Here is an 18439-nt window from a genome sequence, read left to right as displayed (position 1 = left end):
CAGAGCTTCTTAACACACCTGAAAGAATATTGAGTAAGAATGGTTTAAGCTTTATTTCTGCAATATTGCATGGCAGTGGGGTATCCCTCATACTCCAGGAACCTTGCAGGGAAGTGTGCTGTGAGCAAATAGCTAGGAACTCATCTCAAAATTGTTTAACATCTGAAGCAAGACAGGGGCAGCCTACGAATGGTTATTGGAATTTATTTTTTAAAATATAAGTGTGGTTTGTTTATTTTTCCATCTAGACAATGCCACACTTTTCAACGGAGTCTTTCAAAATGTGGAAAGTGTTGCACTATTTTTTGGTAAGTATGTGTTCCTTTTGTACTTGAGCACCGAATAGAAATCCTGGGGATTTTGCTTTTATATATTTACTGAGAAGAAACAGGGATTTTTGAGGCTGTAGATTTCCCCAAAGACTACTCCAATATGAAATACTGCTGAGTGTCAAGCATTGCTCAATGTCCCTGTGCTACTGCCTTGTTTAGGCTCTGTGTTCACGTGAACATCACTCAAGTGTGACCTCACCTCCATTTACCATGTGTTTTATGGCTGCTCTCTTTCCAGATTGCCTGGGTTCTCACTTCACTTGGTTGCAGTCCATCTTCACCAATTTCCCTGCCCTTCTCAACTTTGTAAACAGAATGAAGTGTGTTACTGGGTTTTGTCCCAGGGATTTTGAAGACTATGGTTGCTCTTGCCGGTTTGAGATGGAAGGGCTCCCCGTGGATGAAGCTGATGAGTAAGTCATATCCATGAGATGTCCTCTTCTGCCCTGACTGGCTCTAAATGCCCTCATGCTCTGATTATCCAAAGGATAACACTTGTATAAATTATTCAAAGACAGTTGTAAAAAATATAAGATTTATTCAGGAGGTAAGTCCCAGACCACCTGGCTCTGTTTCATCTAGTCATCACTCACTTGCAACCAAGATATCTGATATGACCTACAAAAGACAGCTTCAGCTCTGGTGTATCAGCCCTGTCCTGTGTTATTCCTACTTGCTGGTGAGCACTATCTTTTTGCTGAGCCAACATCCCATATCAGTTGCCTTACAGCATGGCTTGGTAACAGATGAATCTACAGCATGTAATGATCCACTTGATTCTTTTTGCTCATAGCTCACAGTGTCTCTCTATTTCCCCACACTTTGATATGGAGAAATACTCCCATCCTACACCTAAAAGCAGAGTCCCCTACAGCTGCATAGAATTTCACCAGTGAACCTCTGGTGGCACAGATGGTTTAAACTGGTGGCAAAGAGTGGACACTAATGCAATATAGTAAGTGAATACCATACCCATCTCCTTGATGTGTCTCACCCAGAGGTCTCCACATTCTGAACAGATCTTTTTGAACAAAACTTCATTAATTTCTTTGTACTGGGGAATTCTGTCTCACAATTATATTGGTAACAAAAACTGGAGGCCTTGTTAATAAGGTAAGTGAGGGAGCACTAACCTGAGTCCTTCAGTGGGTTTGCAAACTTGATACTGGGAGCTGTGTAAGAACCCAGCAACATAGGTTCATAGTGGACTCTGCTAAAAGCATTGACATCTGAGGTGGATTTAAGCATCAGCAGAATCAGGTTGCAGCTAAGTATGACTTTAGGTGGCATTAGGAGGTTAAATATGTCTTGCTCTGAGTGCCTGTGTACATGCTGAGTTTGTAAGACCACAGAGCATCAAGGCCAGAGAAGAGCCATGTAGTTCAATGACTCTTCCCAGTACCATGCACCAGGAACAAAACCTTCCAAACTCCACTCTGTGCTCTGGAGGGACACTGCCCCAAACCCTGACTGGGCTAGAGAGAAAAAATGTAATATCAGACCAGGACAATCTAATGGTTGTTCACTTGTGTCTGCAGGAGGTTTGAAAGGAAATTCAGAGAGAATCAAGATATATCCATGTCTGTGTAAAAAAAGATTTTTAACAATGTCATGTATTGATTCCCTGAGTGAAGAGAGCGATGGCTCAGAAAGGTCTAATGCCTATAACTAGGTGGAAATCAATCCATCCACTTTCCAGCATGGGATGGCTGGGAAAATGAAGATCTACCCCTGCTACTGGAAAAAAGCCATGGAACTTCTTTCTGAAAGGTTTTCTGAACAATTGTGATGACATCCTGAAACGAGAGCTCAACTCAGTTCAATGGATTGATACCTGAAGAACTGAGCACTTGGTCTTTTGCTTCACTCAGCTTCATTTTAATGCAGAGCAGCATAAAACCAGAAACTGCAGAACAATCTATCAGCAAGTTTGTCCTGAGAAACATCCACAGAGTCAGTTTGTGTTTTACAAATTAGTTTGCAGCCCTGGGGTGAGGTTTCCTTCGCAGCTGTGTGCAGCAACAGAGTTTGGGTTTGGCTTTGACACTGACACTGATGTGCCCTTGGTTCAAGAAAGCCTCTAAACAAGTGGCTGTTATGTGTTTCTCCCAGAGACATTTCCCACAGTGTTGCTTTTTTTTTTTAACTAACTCTGTTTCTCAGAAACTAGTTCTGCAAACTTCGGGTTTTGTCCCTGCCATTTCTGTTCCATTAAGAAGGCTAAATGCCTCATAGCAGGTTTGGGGAGGATCAGAAAGTATTAGTGCCTATAAGACCAATCTTTTCCCATTTCCCAGAGTAGCTAATTGTCACATCTTAAATTAGGAGCCTAGTTTACCTCCATAGTCCTTGTAAAAGAGAAGCATGACCAGAGGACAATCCATATCTTACAATCTCCTGCTTGTAAAAAGAAAGCAAGTAAATTTTCTGATTAACCGTTGCTGGAAGTGGTGTTGTAATTGTGATGCTCTAAACAAGAACTGCAGGGAGTTTGTATTAGACTAATTATGCAGTTAGAGGAGCTTTCAGATGCAACACCTCACTAGACCTCAGGCAGAGACAGGAGTATGTTGAGACATATCACCAATTAGATGGTTGAAACCTCGGTCTGGTGGAGCTCACAGACTTCAGCCTCGTCTCTGAAGCAAGGCACAGTAGAATTCATGGTGCAGAGGAGCCATGAGGGCCTTCCTGATGAATTTTATTTACCCTTACCTTTGGTAGATATATTCCTGCAGCCTCCTAGCCCAGAGTACAGCAGGGAACAAAACTACTAACAGGCAAGAGAGACACAGGAGTGCATGAATTTGGGCTTTGAAACTTCATTAGCTGAATACTGTTGTTCATGAGCTCTGACCCACTGCTGGCAACCTGAGCAAACCTCATCCTGGTGCATTTCATCAAGTCAAAATTCTGATCACAGTTAGGACTTGGACTGCTTCTCTGGTTGTGAGAACAAATTAATCATTATTTATTAATATAGTGATTAAATATTAAATGCTTTCTAAATATAGGATGTAGGAAAGTAAATGCCTAGAAAGGAGCTTGGCAAGGCTCTGTGCTCTGGTCAGTGCAGGACTGCTTCTGTCCACTGGTGGGCTTGGTGCACATGCAGGGCTGTGGTGATGTATAATAGCATTCACTGTGTCTTTAACAAAAATCCTACCTGAGCTTAACTATTGGTCACTCCTTGCATTGTGATCACAAATTCACTCTTCCTGGCAGCAGATGTTGAGTTTAGGTGTTCATGTTGTCTTTGCTTTCAGCATGTTCCAGGCCAAAGGCATTTCAATAACAGACCCATCTTCTGAGTCCAGTTCTCTGAAATGAAGACATTTCAATCCAGATCTAACAGCAAGCCCCTCTTGAATCTTTGTAACAATCTTATGTTTGGTAAATGATGACTGAGCATTTTATGGGTGTTTCATTTACAGCTCATGTCAGTGCACATAGATGCTACTATATAAAAGCAGATGATTTATCTGTACAAACAGCTGAAGAGAGGAGAGGTTTGATTAGGAGTTTGTTGGGTTAGTTGACTAAAAGCAACACAGCAGCATTACAGTCTGATCTTGAATGGAAACTAAATTGTGTGAACTCACTATTTCATTTTTTAAGATGCTGTTTCCAGCACCGCAGGTGCTATGAGGAAGCATTGGAGATGGAGTGCACATGGGACCCATCAAAGATTTCTACAGATGTCAGCTGCTCTACTGAAAACCTGACCTGTGGTGAGATTAACTTGTCACAAGAGCTTAACACTGGAGCCTCACCATGACCAGAAGTTCATTCTGGTCTATCCACCAGAAGTCATAGACAAATTAAGCAGAAACCACTGTGCCAGGGCTCCTCTAACAGGCAGCCTCTTCCTGAGGTTTCCCTGACTTTGCAGGACGACTAAGAACTGCTTGAGATATTTACACACATCAGAAACCTAGCCAATGCTGAGGAAAGACCTGAAAAACAATCCTCTTCTGAAGCATCAAGGCCTGGCTTTTATATACTTTGATATATATATTTTATATACATTTATTCACAAGGTCATGGACACTCCTCAGCTCCAATGGTGTCCTGGCAAGGGCAGAGACAATGCGTTGTAGGAGGAGGTACTTACTCCATGCAATGTTACTACAGACCTGACAAGAGTGCAATGGGGTTCTTTAATGCCTAATCATTTTCAATGTGATTTTTCATCAAGTATTTGCTCTCAGAAAAGGCTATATGCAAGAACATGATTTGAGAATACCAGCAAAGAGGAGCAGAATCCCCAAAGTAATACCCTTACACTTTTTAAAGCAACAATATGATCCAATTTCCTTTCCTTGTTTCAAATTAAAACCATTTTTGCTATTTAGGCCAATCTATAAATACCCAAGTGCATTTAAACCTGTATAGTACTTTTTCAGCTCTTTCCATACTTAACAATCAGAAAACATTTTTCTTTAAACTAAAAAGAAAAGAGAAAAAAGAATAGTCCCCATCAAAAATAAGAAACGTGTGACAGCTATGGAAAGTTAATGGGGATTTTTGATCTCTGAAAGGTAGGAGATTTTGAAGTGGGAAAATAGTATTTCCTGGAAGACTCTTTCATATCCCTTATGTTAGGAAGAAATTCTTCACTATGAGGGTGGTGAGGCACTGGAACAGTTTGCCCAGTGAAATTGTGGATGCTCCATCCCTGGAAGTGTTCAAGTCTAGGTTGGATGGGGCATTGAGTAACCTGGTCCAGTGGAAGGTGTCCCTGCCCGTGGAATGGGGGTTGAAACTAGATGAGGTTTAAGGTCCTGTAAAACTCAAACCATTCTATGGTTCATTCATTCTTTATAAGGAGCAAATAAAATGCCACATGAAAGGCTTGGCTTGCGGAGTGTGACTTCTTGGGGTTAGGAGGACTATTTTAATGAAGTCTGTGAAATGTCAAATGCAGTATCAGCTGGATTAAGTTTTCCATGGAAAAACTATAGCATTGCTCTGTAGTCCTCAATACTCTGCAGAATGAATCAGAGAGGCAAAAATCTATTGCCAGCCATGCCAAGTTGCATTCATTGATGTTTCAAAGGCAGTGTTGGACTATGAAACTTGACTGTGTTTAGCATGGAGAAGCACAGTATAAATAGGTTTGCACTAAAGAATACAGACACAAACCTTACAGGGAGGAAAAATCAGGAGGTGGAAAAGTTTTTTCAATAGTGTCTTGTTTGGATTTTTGTTGTATTTCCAGAATCTGGGGATCCCTGTGAACAGTTCCTCTGCACCTGTGACAAAGATGCCATTGAATGCTTTGTGAATGCACATATTAACTCTTCCTTGAATGGACTGGATGTCTCCTTCTGTCCATCTCCAGTTACAGGTAATAATCAGGATCTGATCCACTGCCTCCTTCTGCCAGTTTTTCTGCTGGCATCAAAAGTGGCCCAAGGAGAATGAAGCAGTAGCTGGGTGCTTTCCTGCCATAAACCTGGCAGCCTGTCCTGGTCTCTGTTTCATGTGTCCTGTCCATTTACTGCTACTCAAGTGAATACCAGCAGAGAAGAAGGCAGCAGACTAATTGCTGTCCTGGAGCATGTCCAGGAGAGGTTATTGATGGAGGGAGGGGGCTAGAGCCCATGGTGAAAGAGGAGGAGGCTCAGGGGACATTTTTTGCTGTCCTCAGTACCTAGTGGGCTATGTAGAGAAGATGGAGCCAGACTCTTCGTGGAGATGCAGAGGGATAGGACAAGAGTCAGAAGACACAACTGCAGCAGGGAAATTCCAGTTTAAATGAAGAAATATTCTCTTCAGGAAGCTCCTGTCAACCTCGTGAGGCTTTTTCCAACAGGAATGACTGAGTGGCAGTTTCTGATGCACTGAGGTCATTAGCAGGGATGCTGAAAATACTGCTAGCCTAAATCTTCCCCTAAACCATGCTATAACTAAGTGGAAAAGCAAAAAGGGCCTTACTCTGCTCAGTTACTTGTTTCCATTTTGGACTGCTAGCCCAAACCTTCCCCTAAACCATGCTAAAACTAAGTGGAAAAGCAAAAAAGGCCTTACTCTGCTCAGTTACTTGGTTTCCATTTTAGAAGGAAAAATCCCTGGTAAAGATGAAGAAGACATTTATCTCCATTGTCATATGCTGATCTGTGCTCTGTAGCTGAAATTAGAGCCTTCCAAGGCTGAATACCTGTCCTGTGGGAGCAGGACTGCATTAAAAACTTCATTCATATGGATTGCAATGGGAGATGGCAGGGGAAGGACCTCTGGACTCCCAAACTGAGGGACATGTGAAAAAGTAACGTTAGCTTTTCTTAGGACCTCTGGACTCCCAAACTGAGGGATATGTGAAAAAGCAACGTTAGCTTTTCTAATCCTTTGGCTCATAGTCACAGACCTCATTGCTGCAAACAGACACACACATCTATATCATGCTCTGGATATGTGCATCCCCTCCTGAACAGGTCAAGGGAGAACAAAATGGCCCAGCAAAGTCTGCATCAAAGCCAGATTTTATTTTTTTTTGTGTAAAACAATAATCTTTCATTGGGATCAGATAGCCCTAATACACAGCGTGGTAGTTCCAACACAATACAAATAAAGGGGAAATTGTTAGGTGCTAACAGGAAAATCATGCTGGTTTTACCACTGCTAATAAAGATAGATACAATTTTAGCTCACTGGACAGCTTTGCTAATTTTGGTCTCCTGATTAAATTTCTTAATGGAAAAAAATCCTTTGAATGAAACATTTTTATTTAGTGATCACTCATATTATCATCTTTCTGTGTAGTTATTCTGTCCAGTTCAGACTTTGGGGAAAAAAATTAATCCTGTCTCATAAATTTCTAGGAAAAGGATTTTGGTAGTTTCTTTATTGCAGCAAAAAAGTGACGTGAAATGGGTATATATTTGACTAAATCTTTGCTTTAATAGGAATACATTCAATGAACTTCTGATCTGTACTATTGAGATCAAACAGCAATAAATCCCCTTCTCACACTTTACTCTATGAAAGACCATTCTCTTTTTCAGAAACATCCAGCAAGGCAGAACTGACAACACGTCACACAGGGGGTAGGTCATCTCTGTAATTCTTTGCCTGGAATGTATTCAATGGGGACCAATTTATACTCAGAAAAATAACCTGCTGATGGGAATTAAAGGAATGCTGACTGCCAGCCAATTCCTCTTGTTTAGGTTGAAACTTCTTGGGATTATTTTTTTATTATTATCCTGTATGTTGCTGAGTAGAATTTAGTATCAGCAGGGAATAAATGCTAAAGCAGGATTTTAATACTGCTCCCATCATTATAAATAATTAGGTTTATAATTTTATGTATCTATATAATATAATAAGTGTACAAAATCACAATAATAATAATAATATTTATTAATAAGTTCCCTTCTCATGACTGTGATCGTGCTATGCCAAGATCCAGCCATGAGCCACTGGAGTAAGAATGCTTTTGTTTTTGCAGAATTCCTTCATCACAGGACTGATGAAATATTGCATCCAACTGCATCCGGGGAAGAAGGTTTGAAACTTAAGAGTGCAAGAAGCCTTGTTTTCAGCTCCCAAAAGCTGAAAGAATAAAACACAAGCTGTTTGCTTTCTGCCCTTCTAAAAGGACTGATGTAACAGTAGATAGAATGTTTTGGTGATTGAATTCAAGCTTGAATAGGAAGGAGCAGTTTTTCAATTTGTGCATGCAATGTGTTTAACCAGTGTTTACAGGAAGTTTCCCAAGGGCTGAGAATGAGCACTAAACAACAAAACCTATTTTCATCAAAACAGCCTATTTTTCCCTGGGAACACAGGTTGGAGCAGGTGAGCCATTTGGCAGAGACATTCTGTGTGGGTGCCAAACACTGGACCCACTGCCAATTGCATGATTTGTGTCTTTAAAGAGATGTTTATACAAGATGAAGCAGCAGCATGAGGAAAGATTGAGCATGGTTTGTGGCAATGAGACAGCAGTTTGCTGGGTTATTTACTTGTAACACAGAGATCCAGGTTGAATCCCCTCTCACTCTGGTACCTCCTGGGTAAGTCCCTAAACTATGAGACCAAGTGGTTCTTGAGACAGTCTTCATTTGTTTTTCTGCCACAATCAATGATTGTCTTAATCAGGAATGGATGCTTACAAAAACCTCATTGCTGCAGTATGAGAAAACTGTTCTCTCCCTGCCTGTATGGTGAGCACTGCAATACGAGAGACCACGGACAAAAGTCATCCAAAGCCCTTGGTAGTTCTGGGAGGACACATCTAGTAAGTGAGGGCCAAGACACACAGGCATGAAATGGAGAAAGGGACCAGTCTTAGACCAGCCATTGCCCAGTTTAGCTGCTGCACTCATGTGTCTCCATTACAGACAAAGCCACACTGTCCTGTTCAAAGACCATGTATGTGCCCAGTGGATGGGTGCAACCAAACCACTGCTTAACTCAGAGAATGGTTTGGTTGGGTTGGAAGGGACCTTAAACATCATCTAGTTTCAACCCCTTTGCCATGGGCAGGGACACATTCTACTAGACCAGGTTGCCTGGGCATAGGTGGGAAGTTACATTTTTTGAGACCGTAAGAACCTGATTTCAAGCTGTAGTGTGTTCCACTGTGTTAATCAAAGTGAGCCATTGCCCTCAGTTTGAATCTGAAATAATGAAAATCATATGGATTTTTTTTTTTAAACAATGCTTCAGACTTTTAAGAGGTGGTTTGAGTTTTTTAAAGCAGCTTTTTTAAACAATGCTTCAGACTTTTAAAAGGTGGTATGAGTTTTTTAAAGCAGTACATGAATAAGTGTACATACCTGAAAAGGTCTTATGCTGAGTGTAACTGATGGCTATTCCTTCATATATCTCCCCTGTATTATCAAAGTGGTTTTTTACCATGTTTCTTGTTCTCTCCTAGCAACAGCTCCAATATTAATTTGTGTTTTTCTAGCTGCTTCTGGGAGACTCGGTAATAGAAAAATGAAAACTCTTGAAGGAGTGAGAGCATCTGTATTTGCACATCTGTAGCAATCTTTTACTTCCTGAAAAAACAAATACTCATGCTCTCTAAAGAGGCATAGTCCATCATAAGGATCCAAATATTACCAAGGGGTAAAAACCTGTATCAGGAACTTTAGAAATCTGAAAACATAACACAGATAACATACCTAGTCAGACTTTGAAGGAAACATTAGGAGTTCTGCTTACCATTTAACTAGTTGTCACCCCATTTAAGCCCAAAGGAGCTTCAACATTGACAACTGTGGAAGTTGCATTAAGCCAAAGCTAAGTATCAGTCAGAAACTCATTCAAAGACAAAGGTATTATTCACATCACAACATCCTAACAACACACAGAAAGATGCAGAGATGATTTTCTTTTGTAGAATTTGATATCCATGCTTATAATTTATCAAAAGGTAGCTGGCAAATGAAAATAATTTTATCGAGTAAAGAAATGATGCTTATAATTTATCAAAAGGTAGCTGACAAAAGAAAGTAATTTTATCGGGTAAAGAAATAAATTTGAGGTTAGGGAGGTATTTGGCCTTCTAGCTGCCCATCCATACCTGACTTTCAGTGCAGGCAAACACAAGGTGTTCACAATCCTTCTGTGGGATTTCAGACCTAACCCTGTTTAGTCTATTTGTCTGTAAAATGGACTTAATATTGAATTTCCTGGTTTAGTCTATTTGTCTGTAAAATGGACCTAATATTGAATGTCCCACTTCAGTGTTATTTATGCTGCTTCCTTCATAGAGTCATAGAACCCTATGTTAGTGTAAAGTACATTACTTGCATGCAGCAATGAGAGTATTTGATCAGTATCACTTTAACTGCAACAATCAATACACCACTGAGAAAGATAGGCAAATCTCTATTCATAACATGACTGTTTTCTGAAAAGATCTTCTCAGCCACTTGACCACCCATAAGAGTCTGTGCTGGCAACTTGATTTCTGAGTTTATATTTTCTATCTTCAACAGTGATTTCTTTTGAGCCCAGTAAGTTGGTCTTGGCAACTTCCAAAGCCAGAGGTAAGAGTCTGATGAAACTTTTGTTGACAAATTTGGCACTCTTGACTCCAGGTGAAGATGGATTTTCATTTATGAAACTCTGTGTTGCAGTCAAAAACCTGCAGCACAGGATTTCTGGATAATATCTCCAGTTCTTCTGCTGCCTTGCACATCCTTCAGCAAACCACTTTGTTTCTCCTAATTACTCTCCTTATAAAACCAGGCAAATAGTGACACTTGGTTAAGCTTTATGAAGCTCTCAGTAAAAGCCACTCCAGAAATGCATGGCAGAAATGCAGCAGGTATTTAACATATATAAATGATACCTCTTTTTTTGTACAGTTACCACAAGGGATCACAGAGGTACAGCTCCTGCTCCCCCTGTCCTCTCAATAAAAGGTCAGTGACCCTCTGCTTTCCTCTTTTTTTGACTGACACAGCAATTCTTCATCTAAAAGCATCACAGTTAAACCCCTGTGCATGGTGACCAGAGGGCTGCCAGAGAAGCAAATTTAGATCAGGGTCAGATAACAGACACACAAACAATAAAACCAGACTGAGAAGCATTAGCTGTTCCTTGTGTCCTGTCACTCCTTTGCACTCCTCATCCAAATATTCCTGAGAACCTCTTCACATAAGGTTTTCTGATATGATGGTTGGCCCTGTAAATTACATTCATAGCATTTGCTGCCAGAAAGGTTCATTTTGATTTTGTCTCCTCCTTTATTGTGGATAATTTCATGGAATTCTTTCCCAGTCTAAAACCATTTCAGCTTTCACAGGTGTTTGTGCTTTGAGCACTGCCGTATCAGTAGGTAAAGGTGAAAACTTGGTAGACTTTGAAGTGTTTGTGTCCTGTTTTGTGTAGAAAGGATCATTCAGGCAGGCCAAAATGCACCAGGAAAATGTCAAGGAACACTGACTACAGAGAGAAGAAAGCAGTCATTTTTTAACTCTGATTACACTGTCTGAACAGTATCCCAGAAATTTAGCATTGCTGTACTAAGCACTGGCCAAAAAATCACTAAATGTTCTCCTCCACTAATTTAAATGTCTCAGAAAATCTGTGTGTTGTGTTGCAGCTCTGCAGGGCTCCCGGGAGGTTATTTGTAATATCTATTCTTAGCTATGTGCAGAATTTCCCTAACTCTGGTTTTATTTTCTACATCTAGCAGGAATTGCTTTCATTTCAACACACCACTGCCAACCAAAGTGGCATAAAATGTGCATCTTTCTGAGCTGTCAGGATTGGTGTGCTGCTATTGATCCCTTTCTGCCCCTTTCAGGGGCTTTGTTGAGTCTTTGCAGTACTTTCATTTTTTAAATCTCTTATCCTATGACAGGTTATTTTCAACACGTACTAAAACCAGAACATCAGAGGCACAAATTTAATGAATTTGAGTTTAGTCCAATTAATAATTTCAGACAAAGGGTTCAAAAGGAAAGCTTTAAAAATCTGGAAACTCAAGTTCAAGGTATTTAGTTTGTGAAATGCCACATTCCTCATACTGACATTTAGAAAAAATGAAGCCATTTGGTAACAGTGTTTTTAAATCTAGCTTATATACAAAAAGGTTCTAAAAAAAAAGGAAAAAAGATGTTAAGTATCCCCAAATTTACCAAAACGTTCCTGCTCATCAATAAAGTCTCAGATAATCTATAAATAAATACTAATTCAATTTTTAGGATAAAGAATCTCCTGAAAATAATGTATTTATTCATTATTTTGCTCTTGGTATCTCCTTTTGGTTAGAGCACAGTAAACCCTTCAGTAATCCAGTTCTGCATCAGTAGTATAATTTCCTGCTTTCACTAATGTTGCTCTGAGTTTTGGAATCTTCAGGTGAACAGACACTTCTTTAAAGCAATTTACTCAGAAAATGACATCTCATGACATCTCACCTGCACTTTGCCTCTTAGTACAGCTGACTAAGCAGCAACCAACATGATTTTCAGCAAGTGGCACAGTTCTTTGCCTCAGAAATTGAATTTATAGAAAGAATCAGCAGTTAAACTGGTCACAATTAACCAGCATCCTTTCTTCTGAAAGGCAAGAGATGTGAAGAAATGGCCAGTGTGGATACTCTTTGCTTTTCTACTTTTCCTCTTGAATGTTTTGTCTCTATGACTATCAACTCAGTAGTTCTGCCTGAGGATATTACTCTGACCAGCTATCTAAAATTAAAATCTTGCTGTTTATTTTCCATGCCTTCTTCTGCTTTCCTCTTTCTGCTTATTCAGAAGAAGAAGATGGATTTATGGAAGCTGCAGTCCCAGTGGAAGAGATAACCACCTCCCCAGCCTCGTTCCCAGGAGATATTAACTCAATGCAAGGGAAAATTGTCCCCACCGAGAAGATTCATGCAGGCACATCTGCTAGGACAAAAGAAAAAGGCAAGTAAAAACTGAATTCCACCTTCTCTGATTTACAGCACTCCCCTATTCCTGTTCACAGCCATCTGAGGAGTCAGCATTTCTCAAGGATACACAGAATAACACTATTTTCTCCCTAAATCCAGACAGGTTACATAGAATGCAGGGGCACAACACTCACTGCCCTGGAAAGGGCAGCTCACTGCTAACTGACCAGGAAAGCTGAACTAACCATTAATGAATAGCCTCCCATGATGCATTAACAAGTGTTAGAAGACTGCCTGTTGATTATGGCTCAAAACATGTGCTCTTGGACACATTACTGAAAGAAGAGTTTATTCTGCCTTCATAAATCTAGTCCATGCATCTGTCCCCTCCAGAGACAAGCCCTGCAAGGGGTGGCCCAAGCATAGCTTCCTCTGGAATAGCCCTGGGACTGGGACTGTCTGACAGGGGACCCGATGAACCTGCAGGAAAAGGTAAATGAAGAGAGGTTTTTTTCCCATTATGTCTGATTCAGCTACCTCTATATTAAAAGGAGGTGTATATTACATACAAAGATGATACTTGGTCTAAACCAGCTAGATAAACACACATGTATTGGTATCTATAAGAACAGGAGATACAGACATATGCTAAAGCTTCTATCAGTTTAAGCTGTTCTGCCAATGCACTATCAGTAACACTTACAAAAACTACATTTACTTACAAAAAAGTACATTTTTCTCACTATCAGTAACACTTACAAAAACTACTTATTAAGCTGTAAGTACATTTTTCATTCAGTGTAAGATCTAAAATTAGCTCAGTGAATGTTTCCCCTTGCTTTTGTTTATAGCCAGTAATTCTATCATGTCTTTAAGTTACTTTGTTTTCCAGGCAGCAAAAGCAATAATAACAGGAACTTCCCTGCTCCATGCTCTGACCCCTTTCCAAAGTCTTGCCAGAGTTAGCCTTTTTCTCACCATTTCTGATTCTGTGCCAGTTCCTGCTCAGAGATCCCAAGACATGTCAGACTTGTCACTGCTGTAAATCCACACTCATGGACTGTCCATCCACCTTGTTAGGCTTCCCAAAGGAGAGACACAGCCCCAGGAATGAAAAACAGAAGACATGAAGAATCAAACCAACCTTCCACTAAACTGGAAAATTTGATTGCAAAACACCAGCTTTTAGGGAACACATATCAATGCACGACCCTGCTGTTACTTCTCAGTGGATTAACACGAGTGAACAAAGACCCAAGCAGGCACACAGGCAGAATTTTCTATGAGAGAGTAATCCAGGGGTTGTCCCTGGAAGATGCAAGGAGTTGGTCTAGAGCTGCAGAAGTGAAGATGGGATTACTCATGAGAGCAAGGAGGATGCAGAGGGAACAGAAGCCTTTCCTCTGTCTGCTGCAATCCAACCATCAGACCCTTTCCATGGAAAAGTTCCAAAGGAGGTCCTCTGGACATCTTTTTCCTGACATGGAACATGGTTTTCTCTTAAACCTTAGTCATCATTCCTACAATATCAATTCCTCTGCATAGTATCCATAACAACAGATCACTCCTGCATTTGGACTAGGGGCATCATAGCTCAAATTGAACTACACTACAAATGTAAAGCAAGAAAATATTGTTTCCTTCAGAAAAATAGCCACTGCCCAGCTACCCCTGAGCAAGCACAAGAGGTCAGGACTGTAATTGCTGAATTAGCCAAGACAGTAGACACTGAATACTCAGCTAGGTTTTAATATACCAGAAAAAAAACACCCAAACTATGAAGGACTGAAAAGGACTGCAAAGTATTCTCATTGCAATCCAATTTGACTTGTCATTTATATCTTCATAGGGATCCCTCTACCCTCCAATCCAATTTGACTTGTCATTTATATCCCTCTACCCTTTTAATATTTCCCCCCATTTCTTCTGTCTTGCACGACAGTATTCTGAGAGCTACAGTTCATGGACTGGAACTAACAATTTAGAGATAGTAAAATGTTTTCTTTCTAAGTTTCTGATAGCTCTGAAAACACTTATATTGTTGTAAGAGAGACCCCAACCAATGAAAATGATGTGTCAAATAACATCTTTTGCTTTATAGTGTGCGAGCGACTAACCTTTCTGCAAGAGAGAGGAAGTGGAAGAGTGAAGAGGGAGCTGCCCCAGCTTGGAGAAATGCTGTTCTGTTTAACTGAACGCTGCCCAGAGGAATTTGAGTCTTATGGTTGCTACTGTGGCCAAGAGGGAAGAGGTCATCCTATTGATGCACTAGACAGGTGTGGGCTCTTCTATATTTGCCATTAACTGTGGGTATTATTTGCTTGCCCATAGACCAAGAAAGATCAGTACATATTTTGTTGGGCATTCTATAGCTATGTATCAGTAGTCAGGTCACATTTTTGGGGGAAAAAAAAATCCACTTCAATAAATAAAACATGAAATACTCTAATGTCACTATGACACATTCTATTATGGCAGCAATGTTTTGGAAAGGACTTACTAACTCAAAATAAGAAAGAAGAATGATGGGAGGTAAGCAGTGCAGAAGGAAGACTATATCAAAGGAGATGAGGATAAAGGTCACCGTGAAACTTGGCTAAGAGGTGGTTTGGAAAGTGATTTATGAAGAGAAGAGCTAGCCTACACCCACACTGCACTGTCCTTCAGAAGAGAGGAGAGCTTGAGCAAAGTCCTGCCAAAGCTGCAGCCCTGGGCCCTGCTGTGACCAACTGTGTGCTGTCATGGCATGGCTGACAATGAGGAGGAACTCTGGAGTAAGGCAGAAAATTCAACCAAAGTAATAAAAATCTCCTCTGAGAGTATCGTATTTACAACTAAAAATCTCTCTCTCTGTGGAAGTTCATAACAGTTGCGGCACATCAGGCTGAGTATAACCCTTAGTATATAGCACACACCATTCTCTACTCACACACAAACCAAACTGCCTATGCATGAACAATCAGACTAGATGAAGGCTAGTGAAATGGCTATCATGATGCAGTTTTCAGATTTTCAGCCAAGATTTGAACACTTGAAGACACATCTCACAGTAGATTAGGTCATAGTTACCATTTGAATTACATACCTTAAAGTTAAAATAACCCCCCTAAAAAACTACAGCACTATTAAATACATGGCACCAAAAGAATTAGGAAGGAGGAACTGAAAGTAGAAATGGGAGGAGAATAGAAACAGTTTGGATTGTTTTTCTTCTTTACATAAAGAAAATAAATTCCATGGTATAAAGCCTAAAATTTCTCACTTTTAATGGACATTGAAAATAAAGAGACAAAAATAATTGTGAGCACTCTGGGATGCAGGAAGAGTAAGTATTTTCTATTTATATCTCTGTTTATTTTAGATGCTGCTTCTCTCATCACTGTTGTATGGAACAAGTTAAGAAACTTGGATGTCATGCAGAAAGAAGTTCGAGATCTGAAGTTCTATGTTTTGATCACGTGCCAAAATGTAAGTTTGTGTTAGAGGAAATTCTCATGTCCTGAGGAAAGTCTATCAGTTTGACAGGCTGAATGCCACCATGCCTGCGAGTTGCTAGAGCCAAGTACGGAGACAGCAATATTGATCTTCCAAAAAGTTAGCAATGTTTACTATCAACTTGAGCTGTTTTCCTCCATGAGATAAAGGTTATTACACCACTGTGTATAATGTGACCAGATCAGGCTGAGAAAACTACATTCAGACACATTGACTAATTTTAACTGCTTTGAAACATTAACTCTGAAACTTCTTTTTAAGGTATTGGTTGGAGCATATGTGAGAAACTACTCTGTGCTTGTGATAAAGCAGCAGCTGAGTGCATGGCATCTGCCTTCTTCAATGAGAGCCTGAAGCTTCCACATGGGCAGGAGTGCCGAGAGGAGAAAGTCTCATGTCGAAGTGACCCTTATGAAAGGCCTCCAACAGGCACAGGAGTAGGCACTGGGGTTTCCAGCTCTGAGGAGAGCAGTGAGGAGGAAGGTCCAGTGAGAAGTGTATTAAGAAGAACAAAGAGAGGGACACACCGTCCTGTTGGGAACTCCAGAACTGTGGAACATGAAGGCAGATAACCAGCCACCTCCACGGGCTTGGGAAGCTGCATGGAGCCTCTCGAAGTCAGCCACTGCGTAGCTTACTCCTTCTTATCCTCCACAGGCTGCCTTACGCCCTCCAGCACACAAATGGCATAACTATAGTCTAGGCATTAGATGTTAGGCTGTATTAACTCCTTACCATAGCGAAATCAACACTGTGGACCATCTATTAGGTCAGATATTACCTTAAACATTTATTTGACAGTATTCTGCTAAATTTCGCTTGCTTTCTATGTAGAAACTGATCACAGACTGATTTTTGTTAACTGTGTACTTGGTTCAGACTGGATCTTGCTGATGGTGGCTAAGCATTTCAGGTTTTTGATTAAACCAATCTGCAACTACTCCAACTCCTTTTGCAGATGTTCTTCCTTTAATGAGCTTAGCAGGAAACAACCAGAAGAAAAGCCAAAGTAATTACATGAAAATGAGTTCCTTCTTCCCCTTTCCTATCTACAGCTGTGTCTGATTCCCTTGTGATGGGAACAGAAAGTCCAAAATACTGGACAGAGAGTCTCCTCTTAGAGAAGTTTCTTGACTCCCTGCGGTGTGGGTTAAGGACATCACTAGGGAATATCCCAGTCTGGTATAGCCCTTGGACTACTACCTGTAACTGCTTTTCCATATGGAGAGCGATGAAACCACAACACATGGCCCAAGGGTGATCAAAGAGGCTTCAACACCTTGGGAGGGTTGGTAAGGGAATGTGGAGCAGAGGCCATTTTTAGCTCTGTCCTTCCAGCTGTGGGTACTGATACTGGAAGAAACAGGTGGACCCAGTCTATACATGGCTCCATGTCTGGTGTCACTGCCAGAATTTGGTGGTTTTTTCACTAATGGGATGGTCAGCATGGCACCAGGCCTGCTGGTGTCAGATGGGATTAATCTTTCTCACAGGGCAAAGAGGGTCTTTGCTATCAGAGTTGACTGACAGGCTTTTAATTAGAATTGAATGAAAAGAGGGGTAATATCAGGCTGTGACAAGCCTTCAGATGTCCCTTCCAACCCAAACCATTCTATGTAATTCTATGACTCACTAACATTTCTTAGAACAAAAAACATTGCTACAAAGTTTCCAGTGATTCAGCTGCTCAGAAAGGTCTGGATTTCTTCTCTATCATCTGTTCCACAGGGCTGAAATTTGTCACCAAAGTATTCCTTACAGATCAATGGCAGTATCCTCATGCTGGATACAGAGATGCTACCTGTGTTCTTCCAGATCATGCAGCAGTTAACTAAACCTCAGCATTTGATCTCCTTGTGCAAACTGAATGGTGCGAGAACAGCAGGTGAAAAATGCCAGTTAATGTTCTTGGATGAGCAGTTTATATTCTATAAACCTCTGGCTGGTGCCCCTTCAGTATTATTCCTACATTAAAAGGATTAGTGCAGTGCAAAATGAAAAAAACCAAAAACCCACAGAAAAACCTCCCCAAATCGAACACAAACCCCAAAGGTATATAGCAACAGGAATCCCAATGGATTCTATTGGCTACACCATCAGCTGTAGTGAAAAAATCCCAGAACAAAATCCCAGGCAGAGAGGACAGTTAAGTGATATGAGAAATTTTATCTGCAGACAAGATTTAATTAACTCCCTCCCTTATGCTGTACAGAAAGAGAACATCTCAGTACTGAAGCAAAATGATGCAACTGCAAAATGCCAATTT

At 40.6% G+C, this 18439-nt stretch overlaps 1 protein-coding gene across 1 annotated transcript; it reads left to right on the top strand.

The window, feature by feature from the left end:
* Positions 1–3: 3 nt before the first annotated feature.
* On the top strand, positions 4–16745 carry OC90 (otoconin 90; the record flags this gene model as incomplete). The annotated part of the gene is made up of 13 exons (XM_009070948.1): positions 4–33; positions 249–308; positions 571–745; positions 3951–4063; positions 5554–5682; positions 7786–7842; positions 10289–10339; positions 10661–10717; positions 12563–12712; positions 13072–13170; positions 14780–14954; positions 16040–16146; positions 16435–16745. Coding segments are annotated over 13 exons (1514 nt in total), but the record flags the coding sequence as incomplete, so codon positions are not given.
* Between the last annotated feature and the right edge of the window lie 1694 nt (positions 16746–18439).

The sequence above is a fragment of the Acanthisitta chloris genome, unplaced genomic scaffold (assembly GCF_000695815.1).
Source record: "Acanthisitta chloris isolate BGI_N310 unplaced genomic scaffold, ASM69581v1 scaffold11813, whole genome shotgun sequence".
Taxonomy (NCBI): Eukaryota; Metazoa; Chordata; class Aves; order Passeriformes; family Acanthisittidae; genus Acanthisitta; species Acanthisitta chloris.
Note: the sequence above shows the minus strand (reverse complement) of the source record. Positions and strands in the feature narration are given on the sequence as shown.